This window comes from Nipponia nippon, unplaced genomic scaffold (assembly GCF_047370975.1).
Source record: "Nipponia nippon isolate SJK-2023a ecotype South Korea unplaced genomic scaffold, ASM4737097v1 scaffold_5, whole genome shotgun sequence".
In the NCBI taxonomy this organism is placed as follows: Eukaryota; Metazoa; Chordata; class Aves; order Pelecaniformes; family Threskiornithidae; genus Nipponia; species Nipponia nippon.
The window spans coordinates 57,651,779-57,673,792 of NW_028262369.1; the positions used below are offsets into that span (position 1 = coordinate 57,651,779).

The following is a 22,014-nucleotide window of genomic DNA, read 5'->3' on the forward strand; positions in this document are numbered from 1 at the left end:
GCATGTCATGCTCAAATCACTGGCTGAGCCTATCACCTTCTCTCCTTGCTCTCCAAAGTCTTCCTGTAGATACCGCCCAACGTCAGCCAACAAAGATATGCTCTGGCCCAAGCATTTTTTCCAGCTAAGAGAGACATTTTACCTGCCAAACCAGCTCCTCCACCAAAGGAGTTGGGTATTTTTAGCAAAGGAGAGACTCGAGGAGGCTCAGCGTTTGCTGGAAAAGGTACAGGCAATGGTGGCTGCTGTAGCACAACCCCGTCTCCTCCTGCTAGCCCACCTTGAGAGCTTTGCCTGGGTGAGTCCCAAGACAATAAAGTTGGTGGCATCTGAAGCTACCTTTCCCCGCCATCTCAAGCACCTCCTTCCCCAGTGACGCATATGGAGCGTGGCCACTGGTTTGTCTTCTGGGCAAAGAGGTTGGTTCAACAGGCACAGGCTGGTGTCATGTCCCTCCAGCCTCAGCCAGGATTCTCCTTGGAAAAGCTCCTTGGAGTGACGCAAGGCCTTACCTGGTATTTATCTGGGTCAGCTCCTCCAGCCTGAGCAACAAAGAGCCCTGAGCCATCTTCCAGCTCCATCTCATCTGGGGAGCGCTCGAAGTGGACCCGCTCATGCTCCTCACAGTCCAGGTAGAGAATGACTTCGTCCTCCTCCACGCTGATGGCAAAGCGCGTCCACTGGTTGAGCAAGGTGGGCACGGTGAAGGTGGCTGCTACATATGAGCTTGGCGAGCCCGGCTCTGTGTAGTAGAAGATGATCTGCTGCTTGCCCAGCCACAGCTCTGAGAGCTTGACGCCCACATAGATGATGCTCTGCGAGGAGTCCGTGATGGCAAAGAGCACGCCGGCCCGGGGGGTGGTGGGCTGGATGTGGAACAGGAGGGAAAAGTCCCGGTAGAAAGGGCTTGGCAGGTGGTACCGGGCCACCTGGCCCGTGTTGGCATTGGGGCCAAAGACGTAGCCGGGGTTGTTGTCGGGGCCATAAATTTTGAGGATCTCCTCTGGCGGGGGGTCTCCAATCAGCTCCAGGAGGCTGACCTCAGTGCTCAGGTTCTCTGCAAGAGGAAGGGAAAGGGGATGGTCACAACCAGCCCGGCAAGGATGGTCACCCTCAGCAAGGTGCCTTGGGAGGACACCACTGGCCATGCCTCCCCCAAATGGCACTCTTCAGCCGCTCCCTCTGCTCATCCTCCCCAGGGCCTGGGATTTTCCTTCAGGCTGCAGGTTGGCCAAGGCACCAAAGCTCCTTGAGCCACTCCCACCACACAGTTGGGATGCGGCTCCCAGAACCTCACCCTCTCCCTGCTGCTGACCCTCTGACCATGGCCAGGACATCCCTGAGATGGGAGAAAACCAAAGGGATCTTGTACATGGTAGCAACATGGTGCAGGCAGTGGGGGATGCTGCCAGAGCACTGGGATGCTGAACAACCACAGAGCCCCATGGAAGTGTGTTGCATCCGTACCTGCTCGGGGGTCACGGTGACCCCCCACGTAATCCCAGGACAACCTCAAGGGGTCACCCTGGCTGGGAATAAATCAGAGCCATCCCCTTGCAACACGCTGGGAATGGGGCTCAAGCCAGCGTGCCCCGTCAGCTTCCCAGATGATCTCAGTTTGGAGCTCGCCTCCTTTCCCAACTCCTTTTTCTCAAGGCGCCTGGGGAAGTTCTGCTCAGGACGGTCTCTCCTACCCGACGCAGCTGAACATCTGGCCGGGGCGAGCCAGCCCTCTGTACGCCAGCTCCTGTTGTTTTGGCAGCAGGCACATCCCCTCATCGCCCACACACCGGGCGCTGGATTCCTCCTCTCCTATGTCAACTGCTCGGGGCGGGTGCCAACTCGATGGGATTGAGCACACCGGGTGCTTTTTAACTCTGCGTTTCCCGGGAGTGAGGAAATCCAACCACCCCAGCTCCGAAACAGCCAAGGGCTCCACACTGAGAACAGATGCCTGGTGCCGATTTTAGCCCCATCCCGAGTCAGGAGCTGAGACAATTCAATGTCCCCAACTCCATCCCTGGTGTTTCATGTGAGCAATGGGGGGTTATCAGAGGTGTGTTGAGCCTGGGAGGACCAGCCAGGAACCTCCACCCTGCTCTGGAGCCAGGCATTCTCCTCCAGAGCTCTTTAAAAAAATAAAAAGAAGGGGGGTGGGGGGGATAATAAGAAGAAATCAGCCCAGCCTTGTCCAGCCTGGAAGGAAAACACATCTCTTGGGACGGTGGCAGGAGATGAAACCCTGGGTGCCTTTTCCAAAGCCCGGGGGTACCTGCACACACGGAGCAGCCCCAACCTCCCCCTGCTGCTGAGCCCCAGTGCCAGTGCCAGCCCCATGACAGGGACTAGGCAGCGGGGACATTAGAAATGCCACCAATTAGAGGTGGGGGCAAGTTTTCTCTCTGCCAGACCCCAGACCCACTGATCTTCTCCTGAGCTTGCTGCTCTGAAACTACTCTGTGCCCACCCTGCTCCCTCAAGCCCCCAGTCCCTCCCAAGTTTGGCATCCCAAAACTGAGCACCTAGCTGGGAGAAAACCTCCCTGCCAGTCTTGAACCAGCCCTAACGCCCTCATCTGCCCTGCATTAGGATTGGGCTTCCCCATGGGGCATCCCCAACCCACTCGGAGGGGAAGGGCTCAGCGCATCCCCTCTGCCTCACTGGCCACAGGGACCCCTGGATCTGGGAGCCCAGCATCCTTTCGCACCCAGATGTGTGCAGCCCTACACCAGAAATGATGGGGCAAGCGAGTGGGGCTCCCCTGGACCTGCAATGAGCCCCAGCCTGGCACCCACTTTTGAGACACCCCATGCTCAGGCACCCCAGAAGGTCGCTCCCACTGTCCCATCCCCAGCCGCACCGTCCCCAGCCACACCAGCCACCCTGCAGCAGGCAGCTGTGGCCAAGCCGATCACAAACACCAGGATGCAAGGATGGAGCTTATCTTGGGCTGGAGGAAGCCAAATTCACAGCAGCTTTAAGGGAAGAGGAAACCAGACCTTCCTCCCAGGGGTCTGCACTAGCGTAAGAGCTGGTGCTGCAATTTCTGCAGCCAGACAAGCCATCCTCTGCCCCCAGGGCTCAGGATGACGGGGACAGGCTGAAAGAGGCTTTTGTTAGCAATGCAATTTTCAACCATGCTCCCCTTGGTGTTTCAGCTGGTTCTGGGGTCCTCCCTCCTCTCCAAACATGCCACTCGCCCCTAAGCCCTGAAGGGGAGCTGGGTTCCAGCGCTTCCCAAAGCAAATGGGGACACATCTTTCCCCTGCGCAACATGCAAAGCAGGCAGAGGCCAGGGCTGTGAGGCCACATGGGGTCTGGGGATGGGGGGGGTAAGGGGAGACACCTTCAAATGGCTGCTTCCCTGCAAAAGCCAAGTGGCCCTTCTCAACCCCAGACCTTTCAGGCCATGCCTGCTTTTTCCAAAGGGCACCCCCTCCGCCCTGCAGCAAACTGGCAGCACCTACCATGGAGCACAGAGTCAGAGACGGCTGATGCTGCAGTGGTTTTGGGATGGGTGCTGGCACGAGATGGCTGTGGGGATGCCTCTGGCTGCAGCAACCCAGCCATTTGCTCCTGTTGCTGTCGGAAAGGCCTCAGGGGTGCTCCAAGCCACCTTCCCACTCTGCCATGAGCCTCCTGGCTAGCCCGAGCCAGGGCTGCCAGTGTGGCCCCACGCATCCCATCCCAGCTGGGATGCAAGGGACCCCCGGCACTCAGGAGCATCTCAAGTCACTCCATGGGGTGCACCACAGTCCCCATGTCCCCCACCCATTCCCAACACTGCCCATCTGGGAGCGCACGCCTGCCCCTGAGCATCCCCATGTCCCGCCGCACCCGCCTGGGGTTGGCCAGCGAACAGAGCTGCTTTGATGCCACAGGGACCATGTGTGCAACCCTTGTCCACTGGCCCCCAGATAAATTGCCCCTCTGATGGCAGTGGGTGTCTCGCCGCTCCTGGTCGGCAGCGCCAGGCCATCACCCGAGGGCGCAGGGGGCCGGCGTGGGAACACAGCCCCATTCAGAGGGCTTGGCGGGGGGAGCAGGGGGAGCAGGGGGAGCTCCTGCTTTCATCCCAAACTGTGTTCTTGCTTACACCCTGACATGCATTTCTCTGAGTGCCAGCTCTCCCCCACTCCCTCCCCCCCCCCAGCCCCACAAAAAGGCACATCTTGGTCCCTGGCTGACTTGCATGAGGGTCACAACCACCTAATGATGAAGCCTGAGGCAAAGCAACCTCTCCTGCCTGCCAAGCAGGGGGGGATCAAACATTAGCTGTTGGGTAAATCATTAACCCCAAGGCAAAGGGCCACTCTGGGAGAGGGAAGCGTGCAAGCACGGCCGCAGGTCACCTTGAAGCCTCCTCACCGCCACAGTCCCTGATGCTACTGTGGTTGGGCGGGTGCAGGGTCCTGGTCCTTCCCCCATCCCTGCAGGGAGCTGCCAGCTCTGCGAGTGCCCCACTCCTGGGAGGGGCACCCCACAGCCCTTTGGCTTTGCCACACTCTGCAAACCAGCCCCGAATCCCAGCACAATGCTCTTGGGAAGCATCTCTTGTCCTGGCCACTAGGACATTGCCTTTTAACCAGGCCACTGTGTTTCACTGGGGGTGAAACAGCCCGAGAAGGGGATGGTGATGCTCAGCCTTGTGGAGGGAGCCAAAACCTGCTGGTGGTCCCTGTTTGAAGAAGCCAAGGCTGGATGGAAAGTGATTTTGGACTCAGCAGCATCCCATGGGGACAAGGCAGAAGCATCCCTCGTCGCCTAAAAACCCAGAGGAGTTTGAGGAGGGGAGACACACACACATGGACATCATCCAGCCACATTACCTGCAGAAGCATTAATAAAGACACAAGAATACCCTTCATCCTCCTCGGGGAGAGCATCACAAGGCAGAGGCAGGCGCCCGCTGGCCAAGTGCGTCCAACACTGGTCTCTGATGGCCTCGCAGAAGCCCTGGCACGGCGGGGGGGTTACGGGGACCGAGGCGCTACACCCAGGGAGCAGGAGCAAGCAGAGAAACCACTCCACGTAGCGATGGCACCGCGATTCAAGCAACCCCTCCCACTCATGCAAAGCCGCCCGAATTTCCGCCTCGCTGCCATGGCGGAGGTAATTCGGTAATCTGAAATGGTCGGTGCCCAGCACACTGCAGAAGGGCAGGTGGGTCGGGATGGGCAGGCAATGGCCAGCTGGTGGCATCAGTCTGGGTAAGAAGGATGCAAGCCCTGCGCCACTACTGTAGAGCTGCGCAGTGGCAGTTAGTAAATCAAACTCGCGAGCACCAGAGTTATTGGCAAGAGGAGGATCCACAGTGTTAGCCACCCTCCTGTTAGGCAAAGGAGGGCTCCGGCTCCTGTTCACACCAGCCAGCACCAGCCCCCAGCGGCCAGTGTCGTGCCGCAGGTTCGGTGGGGCAGGTGATGCTCCATGGTGGCGGTGTGGCATTTGCGCCATGGGGTCCCAGGGAGGCACCGCCTGCTTGTGGGTACCATCACCTGGTGAGAAAGGGAAAGGGGCACTACCTGGCCGGGGACCCGCCGGTCTCTGCAAAGACACCCATGTCCCTGTCGCTGTAGGGGGCCCCGTCCCCAGGAGCTGCAGGTCCTCCGTGCTCCCTGTCCCCAGGAGCTGCGGGTCCTCGGTGGAGCTGCTGCCCACATCCTGGCCACGGGCAGGTGACGTGCTGCGGGGAGGAGCGATGCTTGACCATGCCGTGCTCTCCGCCAGTCCTGTGGCATTCCTGTCCCACTGCTTGGTGGTTTTGGCCTCAGTCCCCTCACCCGCAGGTGCTGCTGTGCCAGAATCCAGCTCCTGGCGCTGTGGGGTGGTGACGTCCCCCACCACCTGGCCACCCCACGTCCCTGTGGACGTGCTGGGGGTGGGAGCAGCCACAGATGCAAGCAGCTCTGGTGCCATGGTTCCCTCGCCGGGTGCCGCTGGGCTTCCTGTGGTCTTCGTGCTGTCCCAAATCCAGTCCAGGAGCTGCGTTTTGGAGGAGGAGAAGCAGCAAGCCAGGAGGAGGAGAAACCCCAAGCAAGGTGGGGACGGAGCCATTAGGAAGGGAAAACAAGCCCCGTTGCTTCGGAGGACTAAACAGAGAGGCCAGAGGAGGGAAAGGAGGGAAGAGGCAGGAGTTTTGCCCCGGCCAGACTCCTGGAGCGCTCACATTGCTCTCTCTCCTCCCCGGCTCCAGCAAACAACCCTTCAAACCCAAGCAGAGAGGGAGGAGTGGCCGCGTCGCTGGCCCTGCCAAACCCTCCTCTCCCGAGCGCCAGCCTCCTTGCACCCGGCACGGCCCCCCCACGGACCCTGCCGCCCAGCTGGGGACCCACCTGAGTCCCCCAAAACCTCTGGGAACCAAGCCAGCCCTCAGACGCACCCTGTTCCCTGTCCCAGCTGCTGCTTCCAGCTTTTTAACTCCTTCCTGCCCAGAAAATCCTACATCCTTTCTCCCTGCTTGGTGGCTCTGGTTATATTACCGGTGTCGAGAGCCATACATGGCGGGGTCACACATGGACATGGTCCCCACAGATGCCCAGCTTCGGTGAGATACACAAGTCACCCTGTCCAGGTCTCAGGGAAGGGTTATAACCTCAGAGCAAAACCAAGTGAGCAGGGAAAAAAAATCCCAGAAAACATTTCCAAGATTTCCAGCGGCCGGAAACACAACAAGTCCCAAAAGTGAAGTGCTTTTGAGCCATTTTCCCAGCTCGGTTACAGGGCCAGGACCCCCCAGGTGCTGTCTCAGGACGGTGAGTGGAACACTTGTGGTCCCCCCGGCGCCGTGAGCATCACGCGCCAGTGACATCTGCAAGCCAGGAGGTCTGAGCAATTGTAACCTTGAGTACTTGAGTTTTAATGAAGACCGGGATGAAAATCTCCCCAGGCAGTGCTGGCACCCTCCCACGCCCCCAAAAATTCAGTCGCTCTTTGCCAAAGCTTAAAAATAATCACCCAAAATCCACTTATCTGGCCCATTTCCCCACCCCAATGGTGCCCAGCTCTGGAGATGACGAGCCCTCATCCCTAGGGACCACCAAGTCCGTGGTGTCCTGCCAGGATGCAGCATGCCCGTGGACCACACTGCCATGCTGCTTTTGCCGTCATGGCTCAAAAAGTGTCCTCAAGAATGGACATTGACAGGGAGGTGACAATTTCGGCCCCCTAGCCCGGATGCTGCATGGCTGGGAAGCCACAATCTATGGTAATGTGGTCCCACAGCATGGAGCAGGAAGGGATGCAACTCTCCTGATGCTCTAGTTTAAAATATTCAGGAAAAGCACTGAAACGAATGCTCATGTCTATTTTGCTTTACGCAACATTCCCCATGCTACTTTTTAAGCAAAACAGGTGTGTTTTCCCCTTAAAATGGTAGCTGGCACGGCAAGGATGCTGTTGCTAATAGGCTTGCCACACAACTGATGCTGTTAGGGGCGCATGTTGTGGAATAGCCCACGACTAATTGAATGCGCGATGCATTTTTATCCGTATGTCAGAGTTTCCATATGGACCCCCCGAAGCTTATGTGCTCCCATCAACCTGATGAAAGGAGCCAGCCTGCCAACCCGCCCTGGCGTGTTTGGACGGGACCCCGCTGCGCCCGGCTCTGCTCCCCTGGGGCAAGGGTGCGGCATCCCGGCAGGGTGCAGGACTCCCCCTATGTCCTCAGCGCATCCGAAAGGGATGCCGGTGACTGCTACTCCTCTCCCACCTGTGGGGAGGACAGATGGAAAAGATCGGTGTTCCCACAGCCTCTCCCCCAAATTGGGAGGAGATAAGTGGGGTGACAGTGGGCAGCAGGGATGCAATCCAAGCCCCCCAGAGCTGCCCAGCATCCCCAGGGCAGCCCCTGGAGCTGGGGGGCAGCATCATGAACCCTGATGAGCTGCCTCAGCTCAGCTCAGCCAGGAGGGTTTCAGCAGTGGCACCATGCTGGGGTGCCCCAAGCATGTGCAGACACGATGCCCAGCTGGAAAAAATCCCATTTCTCCCTTCTGCTGTGATTAGGCAGCTCATGATAGCGCAGCAGAGGAAAGCAGCAATCCCCCAGGACCTCTGTGTGCATGGGGCCACCGCCGCCAGCCCTCATTAAGTCAATGATCTTCGTTTCATTGCACACCTCTGTGCTGGCAGCTCCTGGGGAAGGAGCCAGGGCTGGGGCATCCCAAAATAAGGGACCCGGGATTTCCAAAATAAGGGCTCAGAGGGTGGCCTGGTGGCACAGGTGGCACTAGAGCATCCCGACCCAGCATGCCCAGCTCTGCCACTGACCAAGTGGCCAGGCAGGGATAGGAAACATACCATCTGGTGAAATATTTTGGAGGGGGGAAATATTTTGGAGCAGGGAAAACCCCTTGTTTTAGCCTCCTCTAGGCTAAAGGTTTGCAAAAAGCACCTTGCATGCTCCAGGGGATGCTGCCAGAAGCTCAACCTGACCTTGCACTTCTTTAAAAGCAAAACTGGACCCTCAATCTGGTCCCAGTTCCCTCCTGAACAGGCTGGCTGCATCTTCTCACTGCTGTCCAGCATCCACTGGTGCAGCCTGGTCCCTCTGGAAAAGGGGGATGAGGCTGCCCTGCTCACTGCGGGCTCAGTTCTGTCCCAGAAGAAAAGAAAAGAGAGGGGGAAAAAGAGAGGGGGGAAAGGAGAAGAGAGAGGAAAAAAGGGGAGGGAAAAAAGGGGAGAGGGAAAAGGGAGAGAGAAAAAGAGGGAGAAGAGAGCACACAAAAAGAGAGGGACAAGAGAGAGCAAAGAGAGAGCGAGCAAAAAAAGGAGGGAAAAAGGGGGGGGGTGAGGAGAAAAAAAAGGAGGGAAAAAAAGAGGAAAAAAGAGAGGGGAAAAAAGAAAAAAAGGGAAAAAAAAGAAGCGGAAAAAAGCCTGTCACGCAGGTTTCAGACCTGCAGCATCCCATCAGTGGTTAAAGAATAACGATGTTATTCTTCGGGAGCTGAAGTGGGGCCGAGTGAATGGGTTTCAAGCGACCCGGCCACGTGTGTCCGCAAGCCAAGGGAGCAGCCTGCGGTGGTGGCCACGGACGGCCATGAACACACCAGGCTTTGCAGCCTGCGCTGCATCCTCAACCCGCATCCTGATCTCTCATTGGGGGCAGCTCCGGGGTGCTCTCCCCTCAGCATTTTGGGAGGGGACAGGGATCCTGCCCCAGCACAGCTCAGCAAACCCCCGCTCCACAGGCCAAGGCTGGGACCCCCCAGCAAGAGCCCAGCAGGCAGAGACGGACAGACAGGCAGACAGACAGCAGAGGGAGCCTCAGGATGAGCAGAGTGCAGAAGCATCCTCAGAAGACCCATTTTGCTGCACCCCATCCCGGTGGCCTATCCCGGCCACGAGCCCAGAGACCCTGGGTCTGAGATGTCCCAAGTGAGAAGCCTTGAGCCCAAAAAGATTAAGTGCAGCTGCAGAAAGGGCTTTAATGCCAACAGTGGATCCCACTGCCACGAGACTGAGCCACGGAGGGAAAGACCCTCCAGGGCACCCCCCCACTCAGCCATGCGCCCCTGCAGCCAGGGAGGAATGGAGCTCACAGCATCCCCATGGCACAGCTCCCAAGGAGCCTTCCTTAGCAATCAAGGGCTTTAATTAACAAATGCGCCTGTTACCAGGATATTTTTACCCATTTTCTCTTTGCCAAATCCAGCCCTGACTTCCTCCAGCCCGCAGGCTGCAAATCACCTCTCGTTTTTGGCCACCACTAAAAATGTCCCTGGTCCCTTTGGAGCAGCTGCACCAAACCACACACAGCATTGCATTGGGGGTACTCCATGAAATGGCCCCCCCGGGACCAGGAGGAAGGATGTCTGGGGTCAGCCCCAGGATGCAAACGCATCGCAACCCCACGACCTTTCCAGAGCCCACTGGCACTTCAGCAGCTTGCCGAAAGCTTGCCGGTTACCACTAGTGATGGCAACATTGCCATAGGGTGCTTGAGAAAGCATTCACCTCCAAAGGGCACAAAACTGCACTTCGGACCACCGCTGATGCCCCATCTGTACATCTCCCCTTCCATGGATGCTGCTGGGGAAGGAAGGAAGGAGACCTTGACACCAGCACAGCCAAAATGCTGGAGGCGGGAGCACTCATGCACCGAGCAGAAAAATTCAGCGACTGCCAGCAGCAGATGGTATCTATAAATCCTATCAATGTTTGGGATTTTAATCCATTCTTCATCTAAAAGCCCAAACAACAGTTAAAAGGCCCTCATCAAGACACATGCCAAGGATATTGCCACATCCCGAGCCGCTGACCTCCCATGCAGAGACAGCCCTCGGGGAGAGACGGTGGGACTCAGCCCATGGACGGGCACTCAGCCAGGGAGATGGGAAGGCAGGGGCTGGGGACAAGGATGCACGGAGGCCAAGCCAGCATGAGTGACGGCACCCATCACAGCCCCAAAAATAATGCAGGTGCCAGTTTGCTGGGACCTGCCTCTGGGCCAGCATTTCCCCCCGCCTCCAGCTACAACACCGCTGAGCCCCCGGGACCACAGCGTTCCTAAACATTTACTCATGGAGAGCCAGAAACATCCTCCCAGCAAATTCCTCGATAAGATAAACCGTGAAAATGTCATGACTGTCTCAGGGAGCCATCAAATAACCCTGGGGGGGAAGAAGGGCAGCCGTGCCCACACCCCTGTCGTTACCTGCATCCTCCTCCTGCTCCCAAACTGAGCAGAGACGGAGGCACCCGCTGCACTGGAGCATCCATCCTACTCATCTAAGGAGTATTTTTGTCAGCCCTCATGGGAAATTATGCAGGCAACAGCAGCGGGCAGGGTGAGCAAACTGCAAAGCAAACAGCCTTCCTTCCAAGTGTGGCTAAAAATACCCGTGGGGGTCGAGCCCCCAGGGAACAGCGTGTCAAGAGGCAGGTCTCACCAAAGGCATCTTGAGTTTGCCTTGTAACTCATTACCCTCCAGTGAAGACCGGGAGCCCCAAGCTGGAGAACACACAGTCAAGAGATGCTGGTGTCCCCCTTTTCTCCATCCGCACGGGCAGGAGGACAAGGCAGCAGGGGCAGGGAATTGGGGCTGGGGTGACTTCAGCCACCCCAGGGGATGCATGGTGGAGAGGGGCCATCAACCTCTGGGCACAGCTGAAACCAAGGGAGGTCTTTAAAAGTGCAAGGAGGTCTTCAAAAACACAGGGTGAGCTTGGTGTGACCTGTAGCCCCCAGCCCCACCACCAGTCCCCCCCCAGCCCTGCCTCTGCAGGAGCCACCGGCTCTGCTTCCCATCACTCGCCTCCCTCCGCAGCTGACCGACAGCCCGACAGCCCAGAGATAAGGCGAGGGGAGGTGAAGGAAAGAATGCGACCCCCTCACTCACTCCCTGCCGTGTTAATAAATCACCTTGCAGACTAATTGCTCCTTGGAGGGGGCAGACTCACCCCCCCCTCACCCCTGACCAAGATCCCGGCTCAGCCTGGGAGCCACTCCCAGGAAGCCCCAAATTTCAGTCACGTTCCTGGCATTTCTGCCCCGTCATGCAGCTGAAGGGGCTCCAGCAGTGCCCACGACCACTGTCCAGGCAGGCACGGGGGGCTATCCCAGTTATTGGAGAGGGCGGTTTGTTCCCATCTCTGCGAGGGACTGAGCAGGTCCGTGGCTGGGGTGCGCATCCCTATTCCCAGGCATCTATTTATCTAGAAATACAGGGACCCCAATGCACCTGGCATCCCAGCTCATGGACAGATGCTGTGCCACAGGATGGATGCTGTACCGCGGGCCAAGGGGAGATCAGGGCTGGGATGGAGGGTTTACGAGCTCACTTGATGCCATTGCAACCTGCTCATTTGCACAAAGCAAAGCAGAGAAGAGGAGGACAAGCTACCCAGGTGGGGTATGCTTCCCCAGAGGTCAAATGAAGTCTTCCAGCATCACGCAGCAGAGAAGCCAATAAAGCCCAAAACATCAGGATGTGACTCCCATGAGCATATTCCCAGCCATGGAGAGGGCTGGGCACCAAGAGGGACCAGGAAAGGGTCCATGGGACACCCTGCCCACCCCTCAGCCATGCTTGTGCGCTGCACCATGCCAGAATGTCAGGCCACTGATGTCAAGGGGTTCTGCTGGAGCGTAACCCTGCACCAGCTTTGAAGGCTGCACGACAAAAGCTGGAAGTTGCCCATTCACAGCTGTTTTTCAGGACTTTAGCACAGAGGAAAATATCAGCACAGCTAAAAAGAACCCCAATTCACCATACAAAACACAGAAGAGCTGCCAGACAAAGTAGTACCTGAAGCTATGATGGAGTGGTACAGCATCCATCCTACGATACAGCATCCATCCTGCATCCACCGCGAGCTGGGGATGCCGGGTGCTAGCTGGTCCATGCTGCTGCAAGAGGCAATTGCCATAGCTTGTGGATGCTTTACGGAGCCTCTCCACAGCTTTATGGCGAGAGAAACCCACCCAGCAGTTCATTAACCTCATCCTCAGTGCAGCTCGCAGCCAACAAAATCCAAGCTCATGTGGTTGCTGTGGGGCCAGGTGGTGAGAAACACTATTTTGCTAGGGAATGGAAAGGAAAAGAGGGATTCGGGAGGGGTTTTTGTTTTTGGACTTCAGCTGCAATCTCCCGCTTGTCCAACCAGCCTCAGTCTTGTCAGCGCTGCCCCCCTGCAGTGCAGGGGACTTTGTTTAGCTTGGAGCCTCTGGAAGCCCCCGGCTGTGCTTGTAATAAGACTCCTTGTCCCCTCCATGGTCCTTCCACCTCTCTGCACTCCTCAGACAATAGTTCGCCTGTTCTGCTGACTTTGGCATCATTTCCCTGCTCTTGCCAAACTTTTCTCTGCACCAGGCAGCTGAGCTTGGACATTCTGCTTTGGCATCCCATCCCATCCCAGGGTTGTCTGCTGGGCACCACGCTTCATGCCAGACCTTGCCACAGCTTTCAGTCCCCCAAGGTGGGGGAATACAAAGGGGCAAGATGCCCAGCAGACCCTTTGGGGGTGGATGCTGGGGTCAAAGCTATTTAATGCCTTCGTTAGCAGCCTGAATGAGGGGCCACTTCAACAGGGAAAGTGTCGTGTGTCCCTTGAACCCATGCAGCTGCCCATGTCCCAATGCTAAAGAAAAAACAGATCAGTTGACCGCCTTGAAATTAAGTTGAGCGATGACAACTTGATGTTAGCCAAGGCTGAAATCCCCGGCTCCCTACCAGGATGACAGTCTGTGTCTCCACTGGCACAGAAACTAATTAAGCAGCAAAATGTAGATCTTTTGAGAAAGTCCAAGCACCACTGGAGACGGACATCAACAGGGTCAAACAAGTCGATGTTGTCAGTGGCTACTTTGCTGCTGCATGCAAGTGGAGAGAAGGTATGTTATCTTCCTTCAGCACTGGGGAAAGCCAACAGGACCTGGATGAGGCCAGAAAACACATCATCCTTTTCCAAGCAACAACCAAACACCCCAGGCGAGAGATGTACTAGTCCTCAGCACAAGCAGGAGACAGGGACCAAAAGCCATCAGTTGACCAATTATTCCCTTCTTTAGCAAATCACCTGGCTTTAAATATAAACTGTGACGTCAATAAATATCTTTAATGCACTGGAGTTGACCACATATAATGTGACAGATGTCAAGAGCAAGAATGGGGGTAAATTGGGTTCCTGCTCACATGTGGATGGAAATTCAGGAGCAGGTTTGCCCCCTCCTGAGCATTGAGATGGTGCCATGGGGGGGCACTGTCCCCGGCATCAGCATCCCAAAGCAAAGCCGGCCAGCCCATGGGCATGCTGCCACCAGCCATGGACCCACCAGACGAGGACGGCCATGTGGCACAGCGCCACGGAGATGGCTTGCCACAAGCTGTTTTCTGGGATGATAAGGGTTAAAAAAAAAAACAAACCACACAAAAAAAACCAGCAGGCATGCCTGAAGAGGAGGATTAGAGAGAATAGGGCCATTTCTCAGCAAAGACTATGGCAACGTAAATAGAAAAGTATCAAGACGGGCCCTTTCGCTTTGCTCCTGCCCTACAATGCCACTATTGTTTTGCTGACAACTGGTAATTATCCCAAGCTGCACACACTGGTATTCCCACCCTTTAACTGAGAGGGATTTTGCTGCCCCGACCCTCTGACACCAGCAAAAATTCACATACCATAGGGTTCAAAGGGGGGGCGGGCTGGAAAGGCTGGGCGAGCCACATGGGGTACGTCATTCGCACTGTGTACGTCATTCGGGGACCTCCTTTTAGTCATCCCTAAAAAATAACGCTATTAAGGACACTTTTGCTCCTGACGGCCATGCTTGGGGTTCAAGGTGACCCAAATAGCAGGAAGTCTCTTCCCTCATCCCAAGTGAGCAGTACCCATCACCACCCAGGATGAAAAAATATTCACCTCCCAAATATCCAAATCTATGCAATGAGTCCTTTCTCAGCTTGGCAGCAAAGAGGAAACTGCAAAAATATAAATAATCTCATGGAGGCACGGTTTTCTTTCCCTCCTAAAAAGCTCAGGTATCCCTGGGGACCCTGGACACCCGGGATGAGCCCCTGCAAGCAGCCGCTGCCCTGCTGCCCACTGCAAGGGGGCTATAATGGGGATGAGTCAGACCCACCACTTCTCATTTATGGGATGGGGGAGTCACGGTCCCAACTTTCAGTCCCCAGCCCACCAAGAGTCCAGCCCGGTGCCAGCACCAGCTCAGATAAGGTGATAAAAAATGCTGGAAACTGCTTCAAGGTGGACTGAAACACTCCCATGCTCAAAATGTGGATTTTTTTCTGCTTTTGCAGGGTGGTGCATGGGGCAGAAAGATGAGAAAAAGAGCAAAAAAATGCATTTTTTTTTCTGCCACAGGCTGCAGGCAGCACAGCCAAGGACAGAGCAAGGCAGGGGACACACACAGCTGCCAAAGGACCCAGCTACAAGCACCAATATCAGCTGCTCCAGGATTTATTGTTTTTTTTTTTTTTCTTCTGCGTTTTAATTACAGGATCGCAGAAGTTTCTTCCTAACGGGAAGGCTGGAAACCAGTTTTTCCTGCAGCAAGGCCAATTCCATAAATGCTAGCAGTGACCTGTAAAGATAAAAAAAAACCCATAAATCAGCAGAGCAACATCTTTCCTTCCTTGCAGCGTCATTGGCCTGTTTCACTGGGGTGGGTTTTTATTTGTTGTTGTTTTAAGTACCCAAGAGAAAAGAAACTGCTCCTAAAACCCCACTTAACCCATCCCAGCTGCAGATAAAAAACCCCACGTAGGCAGGAGCTATGCTACGGGACTCTGGGCAAGCTCCAGCCTGTCCCCACAGCGCCCGGCCAGGCTTTGAGGGGAACGAAACGCCCCTTCTCCCAACCCTGGAGCCCTGCCAACACCTCGCCTAATTAAAGCGTGTAGCCGCTTGCAGGGCGGAAAGCCGGCAGCAGTAGCATGGAGGCTCCAGCACCTCCGGGGGTGAGCCCCGCCACCGGACCAGCACCCCACTCCCAGGGTTGCGCTAAGAACTGGCCAGCCCCAGCTCCTCTCCACTGCTTGCTTGGCCAGAGCAGCGGCACAACTGGATGGCAAAGATTAAACCCAGATTTTGCTCTTTAAACCACTTTTGGCCAGCGGAGGTTCCTTTGCATCTCCCTTTTGAGGAATATCGAAGCAAAACAGGTCAGGAGGGATAGCAAGGAAGGGACAAAGGCTTGCACGGCTCGCGGGGGAAATGCTCGCCAGCCTCTCTTCAAGGAAGGGAGAGCAGGAGAAAGCCCGGAAGGGGCTGCAGGGAAAGCAGAGGAATGGCTTAAAAGATTAAAATGGGACAATGTTATCAGTGGGCAGCTGTCCCGTGCCCTCATGCCACGTACACAGGTGGCTCCAATGCCGGCTCTGGCTGTGCGGCACCCACCAACACCCTGCAGTACCCACTGGGGTACCACCCATCAGACATTCAGGTGCCAAACGCTGGCACTGGCTGCACCCCTGAACCCAGACATGAGTGGTAAAGCATCACCAGCAACACTCAGAAGCAAACTGGGGTCATCAAGAGATTGAACAGCAACAGTGCAATAAAAAGATTAAACAGCAAAACGGAAGACATGAGAGAGATTTTTACTCCATACCCAAGGAAACTGGTCTTTACTGGTGTTCGTGTAACTGCGGTTCATCAGTCCAAACCACATCAGTCACAACCCAAGGCCAGAGGGATGCTGGTAGCTTAACAGCAACCCCTGCACAGCGACTGTTTGCACAGCCAGAGCATTGGGGATGTACTGGGAGAGCACTGGGATGCCCAACGGGTGACCCATTTCCACTGTGAAAGTCAGATTTACAGCAACACGGGCTGTCCCAAGGTCCCAGTGCAGTCACAGTGGAGCTGGTGCAACCCGGTGGGCTGTACCTGGCCATGGAGCACCCCACCCCAGGGTGCTCCCCAGACCAGGCTTGGTGTTGGTCTGGGGCCAGAGACGCTTCACCACTGACCCACCCATCCCTGGATGGATGAGGGCCAGCCGAAACATTCGTAAGCCTGTTTTATCACCCTTCTCCCAAATTTCCCCACCACTGGACTGAAGGTAACCGCCAGGAGCTGCCAGCAGAGCCTGGGGCAAGTGCTGGGAGTGGGGCCGGGGCTGCCCCCAGAGCCCAGCCCACCTCTCCCCCCTGCCGGCCATGTGGAGCGGCACGCATCCGGACCACCAGCCCGCGATGGAGCAGGAGCTAGCCAATGTCCGCCTTACACCATTGCATTAATCCTGTTGCTAGGACACCGCGGGTGAAGAAATACAACACTTGACGGATTAGCGTCTAGACTGGCTGACCTTTTCCTCCGCTCACTAGGTGGAACCGGGGTGAAAATCCGGCACCATTGGCTAAAAGGAGGGGGTTTTGTAGTTGTTTTCTTTTTTAGATGGGAGCCAGGGAGGGAGGGAGATCACTGTCACTGAAAGAGCCATTTCACTACCTGCCACCGGAGAGGGATGTGCAGGAGACGGACCTGGGTCTTGCAACCTGCTGCCAAGCCTGGGCTTTGCCCAGCAACCCAGCTGACAAAAGAGCCTTTCATGAGAGGGGACGATGTCAACTCTGCAATTAGCAGGGGAAAAGAAAAAAGAGCCGAAAGAAGATTACCTCCAGCAGTTGCCTCTGGGGGCCCCTCTCAAATGGTTTCGTTAACTCTTTCAGCTGAGCCCAAGGAGAAGGTGGGGAAGGAGACACCAACATCAGCAGCAGCTGGTGGCTGGGTGGACCCAGGGTGGCATCCCAGCCTCACAGGATGCCATGAGGCGAACCGTCCCCTTGGACGCTGTTGGGACAGGCTGGCAGCAAGTGATGTCTCTGCCCCTGAGCTCCAGTGCTGGATCGGACCCAGCAGGAACCACGACCACCACCCTCTCGCATCCTGTCTGGGAGGGAACCACGCTATCTCCAGCCCAGCCCTCTGAGAGTCCCTGCAAGATCAGACGCTGACCTTGGTGAGCAGCATCCTCGCTCAAGCCATCAAGCGGCCACAGGGTATGCCACGAACCAAACCTCTTCCACCTCCTGCCTTGCTAAGTAATGTGATGAAGAGCCCAGCCCAGCCCACTGGGTACCACGTGCCAGGGGGGATGACAGGACACTCCCACATCCTCCACCTTCACAGACTAACATCTCCATCTCCCCACCAAAAAGATGCAATAGCTTGTTAAAATAAAAAACCACATGTTTTTATCAGATGGTGCCCTGGTTACCTGGTGGGAAGAGGTTAGAAACCTCCCTCCAGGCATCTTTTCACTTCCTGATGCCAACATGTCCCACAGCTTTCCCTTTTTTCACTCACCCCAAGGAAACCCAGGACGGGTCAACCAGAGGAGAGTGGCTCGCCCTGACGGTGCCACTGTCCCCCACCCCAGGTACATCACCCGACGCAAGTTGTCCCTGCAAAAAGCCATGCGGAGAGCAAATCCCCAACCTGGCCTCCAGCGGCTTTGGCAGACAAGATGCCAGCCTAAGTGCAGTCACGGGATGGGGACACACAGGGACAGCTCGCCCTTCTGCCAGGAGTGGCCCTGTGACCGCTGCTTTCCAGGCTCACCGCAGGTCTGCGGCACTCGCTCCTGAGGAGCCAGCCCCGGCGTCCCCACACCCCAAGGATACCCTTGGGGGATGAAGCATTGTCCTTGTCCCTGCGCAGAGACTTAACAGCAAGCCCCCAGCACAGAGGCCCTGAAGCAGCTGCAGAAATAACAACTGGTTAATCGAGTCCTACATTAAAAGCCAAAAACCCACACATGCTGCTGCCACATACCTTCCTCCATCCACAAAGTCAGGGACTTTCTCCCACTCCCCAATATTCAAGGGGATTTAGTACCAGCCAAAATCATTGCAGATCTCTTCCATGCCATCTCCCACACATCAATGCCTCCTCTGAGCACGAGCTCTCAGCAAGATGGGGCACATCTTCCTGGAGGGCAGCTGCACCACTGCCCCACACATGTTGGTACCCAGGGGACGGGAAGGGCGGCTGGAGGACAGGAGAGCTAGTGAGAGCACCCCACAGAGGGCAGAGAACAGATGGAGCAATGGGGTGAAGGAGAGCCCAGCATTGGCCCCCCATTCATCACAGAAGATGCTGCCTCCAGGCTGCATACAGAGAGATGTGTAGGATGCTCTTGGAAAGGGTCCAATCTCCCTCGATAAGGCTGCAGGGAGCTGAGCCATTGTGTCCGTGCCTGCCCCAGAGCAGGCCTCTCCAGCAGGCTTGCTGGTGCTGGCATCTCCCGGGAGGGCAATGGCCATGCCGTGTGCTCCACACCGGGGCTCTGGGGAGAGAAACCCTGCTCATGATGCAGCAAGGTAATCTCCTTACAAAACACGAGGCCTCCTGGCTCCCAAAGTGCCCATCCGCTCCCCAGGGCGAACAACCTGGAGCTCAATAGCAGAGCACAAATTCATCTCGTGAGTGAGGCAAGCAGTTATTAATCATGAGCATGCGCTAACGAATGCTGGATTGAAGGCTTATGGTCCTGACACGTGGAAGAGTAGCTACTATGAGCCCTTTGCCTGTTTCAGTACTCGGCTGGGGAGATGCTGGCATCAGGGAGATGGTAACATGAGGTGTTCTGGAGCTCTGTGTCACCCGTGGGTCTCAAGTGTGGGCAAGCCCACTTCCCTTGCCACAGCATAGCCCCCTGCCCAAAGGGAGGGATGGGCAGCGGCTACAGGTGCCCCATCCCTGGGGATGATGCTGAGAGCAGGTGGGTGTCCTAGGGGGGCTCCCCAGGAGGGAGCAGGGAGATGACCCCATGCTGGGGTTTGGCGGGGAACCTCAGGAGTTGCTGCCATCCCCAGATCAGGCTGGCCATGTGAGTGCTCACCACTGAGGCTGAGCCCACGGTCTCCATCTGCACCCAGCCCCCTGCCAAGGTTTCCCCAAATGAGGGTCCTGACCCCTCTGGAGAGCAGTTCAGGGCCAGAGGGGAAGGACCAAGCCAAAAAGATGCCTTTCCACCCTGGGGAGCTGGTTTAGAGCAAGACAAAATGTAATTTCACCTTCACCCTAATACGCTGAGGGGTTCCTTGCTACCCTGATTTGCATGCATCACCCCCACAACCTGGACCATAGGTGCATAGGAGGGGGGTCCACATCACCCCTTCCCTGGGGACCCTGCTAATCCTGCTGCTGGCAAGCACAGCAGAACATGCAACACCCCAGCACCACCCATCTCACCAGAGGCATGGGTCCCACATGGGCACTGAGGGGAAAGCCCCTGGCTTTTGGCAACCCCTTGCCTTCCCCCATCCTGCATCGCCACCCGTTTAATGAATTACAGCCTATTGTAAACCAGAACAAACGCAGAGCCCCTGATCCGACAGCAGCAGCCTGGGGACCTGCCGGCAGGAGCGATGGCCAAAGCCTCACACACCCATCAGACACTGACCTCCTTGACCTCCCTCCCTGGGAGATGCACCCTGGTGCGGCACCGCCTTGGCTGGGAACGCCACCAGGCTGGATGGAAAAGTGGATGGGACCCAGGCCACCATCTACAGCATGGGCGTAGCCAGCGAGCTCTGCTGGCTTATCTGGGGTTATCGACAAGGTGCTGTTTATCCAAAAGTCAACAATCCCCGACTCAATTAAGTTAAACTAATGAGGAAGCTGGAAAAAAAAATAATTTGACTACAGCGTTTACTGGAGGGGAGGCAGGTGGCTTACTTCTGAATTATAAAATCAGAGATAGCTTCCAGGGTCATCAAGCTGATGGGAGTTTTATGCCAGTGGTGATGGTGGGAAGAGCATGGGGGTGGTGATGCTGGGCTGGCGAGCTGCAGAATCCAGGTGCCCTGGCCGCTATTCCCACCCCAGGCTGTTTGAACAGACTCCCACAACCTGGGGACAGGGTCAGAGGAACAGCCAGATCTTCCAGTCCCCCAGGAGGAAGAAAACAGCAGATTGAGCTTGGGAATAAAATAAAAATACAATAAAATCCACTAATGACCAATTTCCATCTTAGAAAAGGGTTGGGAGGCTATGCCAAAAAAAGCAATAAAAATTCCACAAAAGCAACCTTTTCAACTGAAAACCAGCAGACATGGGATGTTCCGGACCAGATGTTGCTCACTGAGAAAGCCCCCGGCGCCGGGGATGCTCCTGCCAAACAGTGCTGCTGGTCAGAGCTGAGAGAACAGCAAGTCTCTGGAGCCTTGTCCCCAGAGCAGCCCCATCCTGCAGCTCCTGGTGACTGGGAGGGATGTGGGACATGAGGCTGTGACATCGCAACAAGATACACAATGGCTTTCTCTTTAACAAAGGCTTCTCACTCATTAATAGCGGAGCCAAGGTTTCCAAGCACAGGAGATGGCCTCACAAGTGTCTGAGCAACTCTGCATTAACCCAAATCCAGACGGACGGCACCCAGAGTGTATCAGCCACAAGCTTCCCAATTTCTGCTAGTTCCCCCTCATCATGTCCTTCCCTCTCCACTCTTTGCTCGCTCCCACCCAATACGACCCAGTTTTGCCCTCGAGCCTGCTCCAGCTCTCCCCACGCCTGCAGCCTCCGCTCTCACGTTTCTCCCAATGGCTCCAAATCCACATTAAGGCAATGCCGGAAGCCCCCGTTAGCTATACAAATGTCCAAACCATTTTCTAATCCTGTTCAGCTCCTTGCTTCAATTATATCTTTGGCAACAAGCTCTCTAGGCTCATCAAGTCCTATGTTAAAAGCCAAAAACCACACATGTGCTGCTACCACATACCTTCCTCCATCCACAAAGTCAAAGACTTTCTCCCACTCCCCAATATTCAAGGGGATTTAGTACCAGTCAAAATCATTGCAAGTTTCTTCTCCACCACCTCCACCCATCAGTGCCTCCTCTGAGCATCAGCTCTCAGCAGGACAGGGCACATCTTCCTGGAGGGCAGCAGTATCACTGCTCCACACACATTGGTACCCAAGGGATGAGGAATGTGGCTGGAGGACAGGAGAGCCAGTGAGAGCACCCCACCAATGGCAGAGAAGAGATGGAGCCATGGGGCGATGTGGAGCCAGCACTGCCCCACCATTCATCGCAGAAGATGCTGCCTCCAGGCTGTGTATGCAGCCAGAGATGTGCAGGACGCTCTTGGAAAGAGTTCATCTCCAGCACTTTCTCAAATGTCATCAGATACCTTAGAAGATCATTAAAATGCTTTATTAATCCCATACCTCTGGGCTGCTTATATACATCCGATACTTAATCCCAGATGTCTCCTTCAGTGCTTTGAACTCTCTACTGAAATGCCAGAATTAATTCTTTTCTTGGTAAACTATCAGAGTTTGGAAGAGACACAGCGCACTGGCTGGGACTGTTATTTCAGGGATTAGAGCATCATCTCTAACAGTCGCCGCAGACCAGACCAGTGTGGGAGAGAAGTTGGCACTGCACACATGTGACAACAGTGGGAGCAGCGAGGTGTAGACAAGCTCCTGCCAGCAAAGATGCATGGCAGCCCCTGCCAGCCTCACGCAAGCAGCTAGCATGGCATGGCTCCTTCCCTCCTCTGCCTCCTCCAGCTCCCTCTCTCCACGCATCCT

The 22,014-nt window shown here is 56.0% G+C and overlaps 1 protein-coding gene across 4 annotated transcripts in view; it reads right to left on the minus strand.

Moving 5' to 3' along the window:
• Nucleotides 1-22,014, minus strand: part of COL18A1 (collagen type XVIII alpha 1 chain) — a 40,976-nt gene that overhangs the window by 13,182 nt on the left and 5,780 nt on the right. Inside the window, exons 1-2 of one of the 4 annotated variants that reach the window (XM_087732452.1) lie at nucleotides 5,526-6,211; nucleotides 513-1,057 (exon numbers count right to left, since the gene is read on the minus strand). In XM_087732452.1, coding sequence (XP_087588578.1) covers nucleotides 513-1,057; nucleotides 5,526-6,057 — 1,077 coding nt within the window. In that variant the 5' untranslated portion in view covers nucleotides 6,058-6,211. Of the gene's footprint in view, nucleotides 1-512; nucleotides 1,058-4,829; nucleotides 6,212-22,014 lie in introns of those variants that run through there. The other 3 variants (XM_087732450.1, XM_087732451.1, XM_087732453.1) reach the window with 3 other exon arrangements.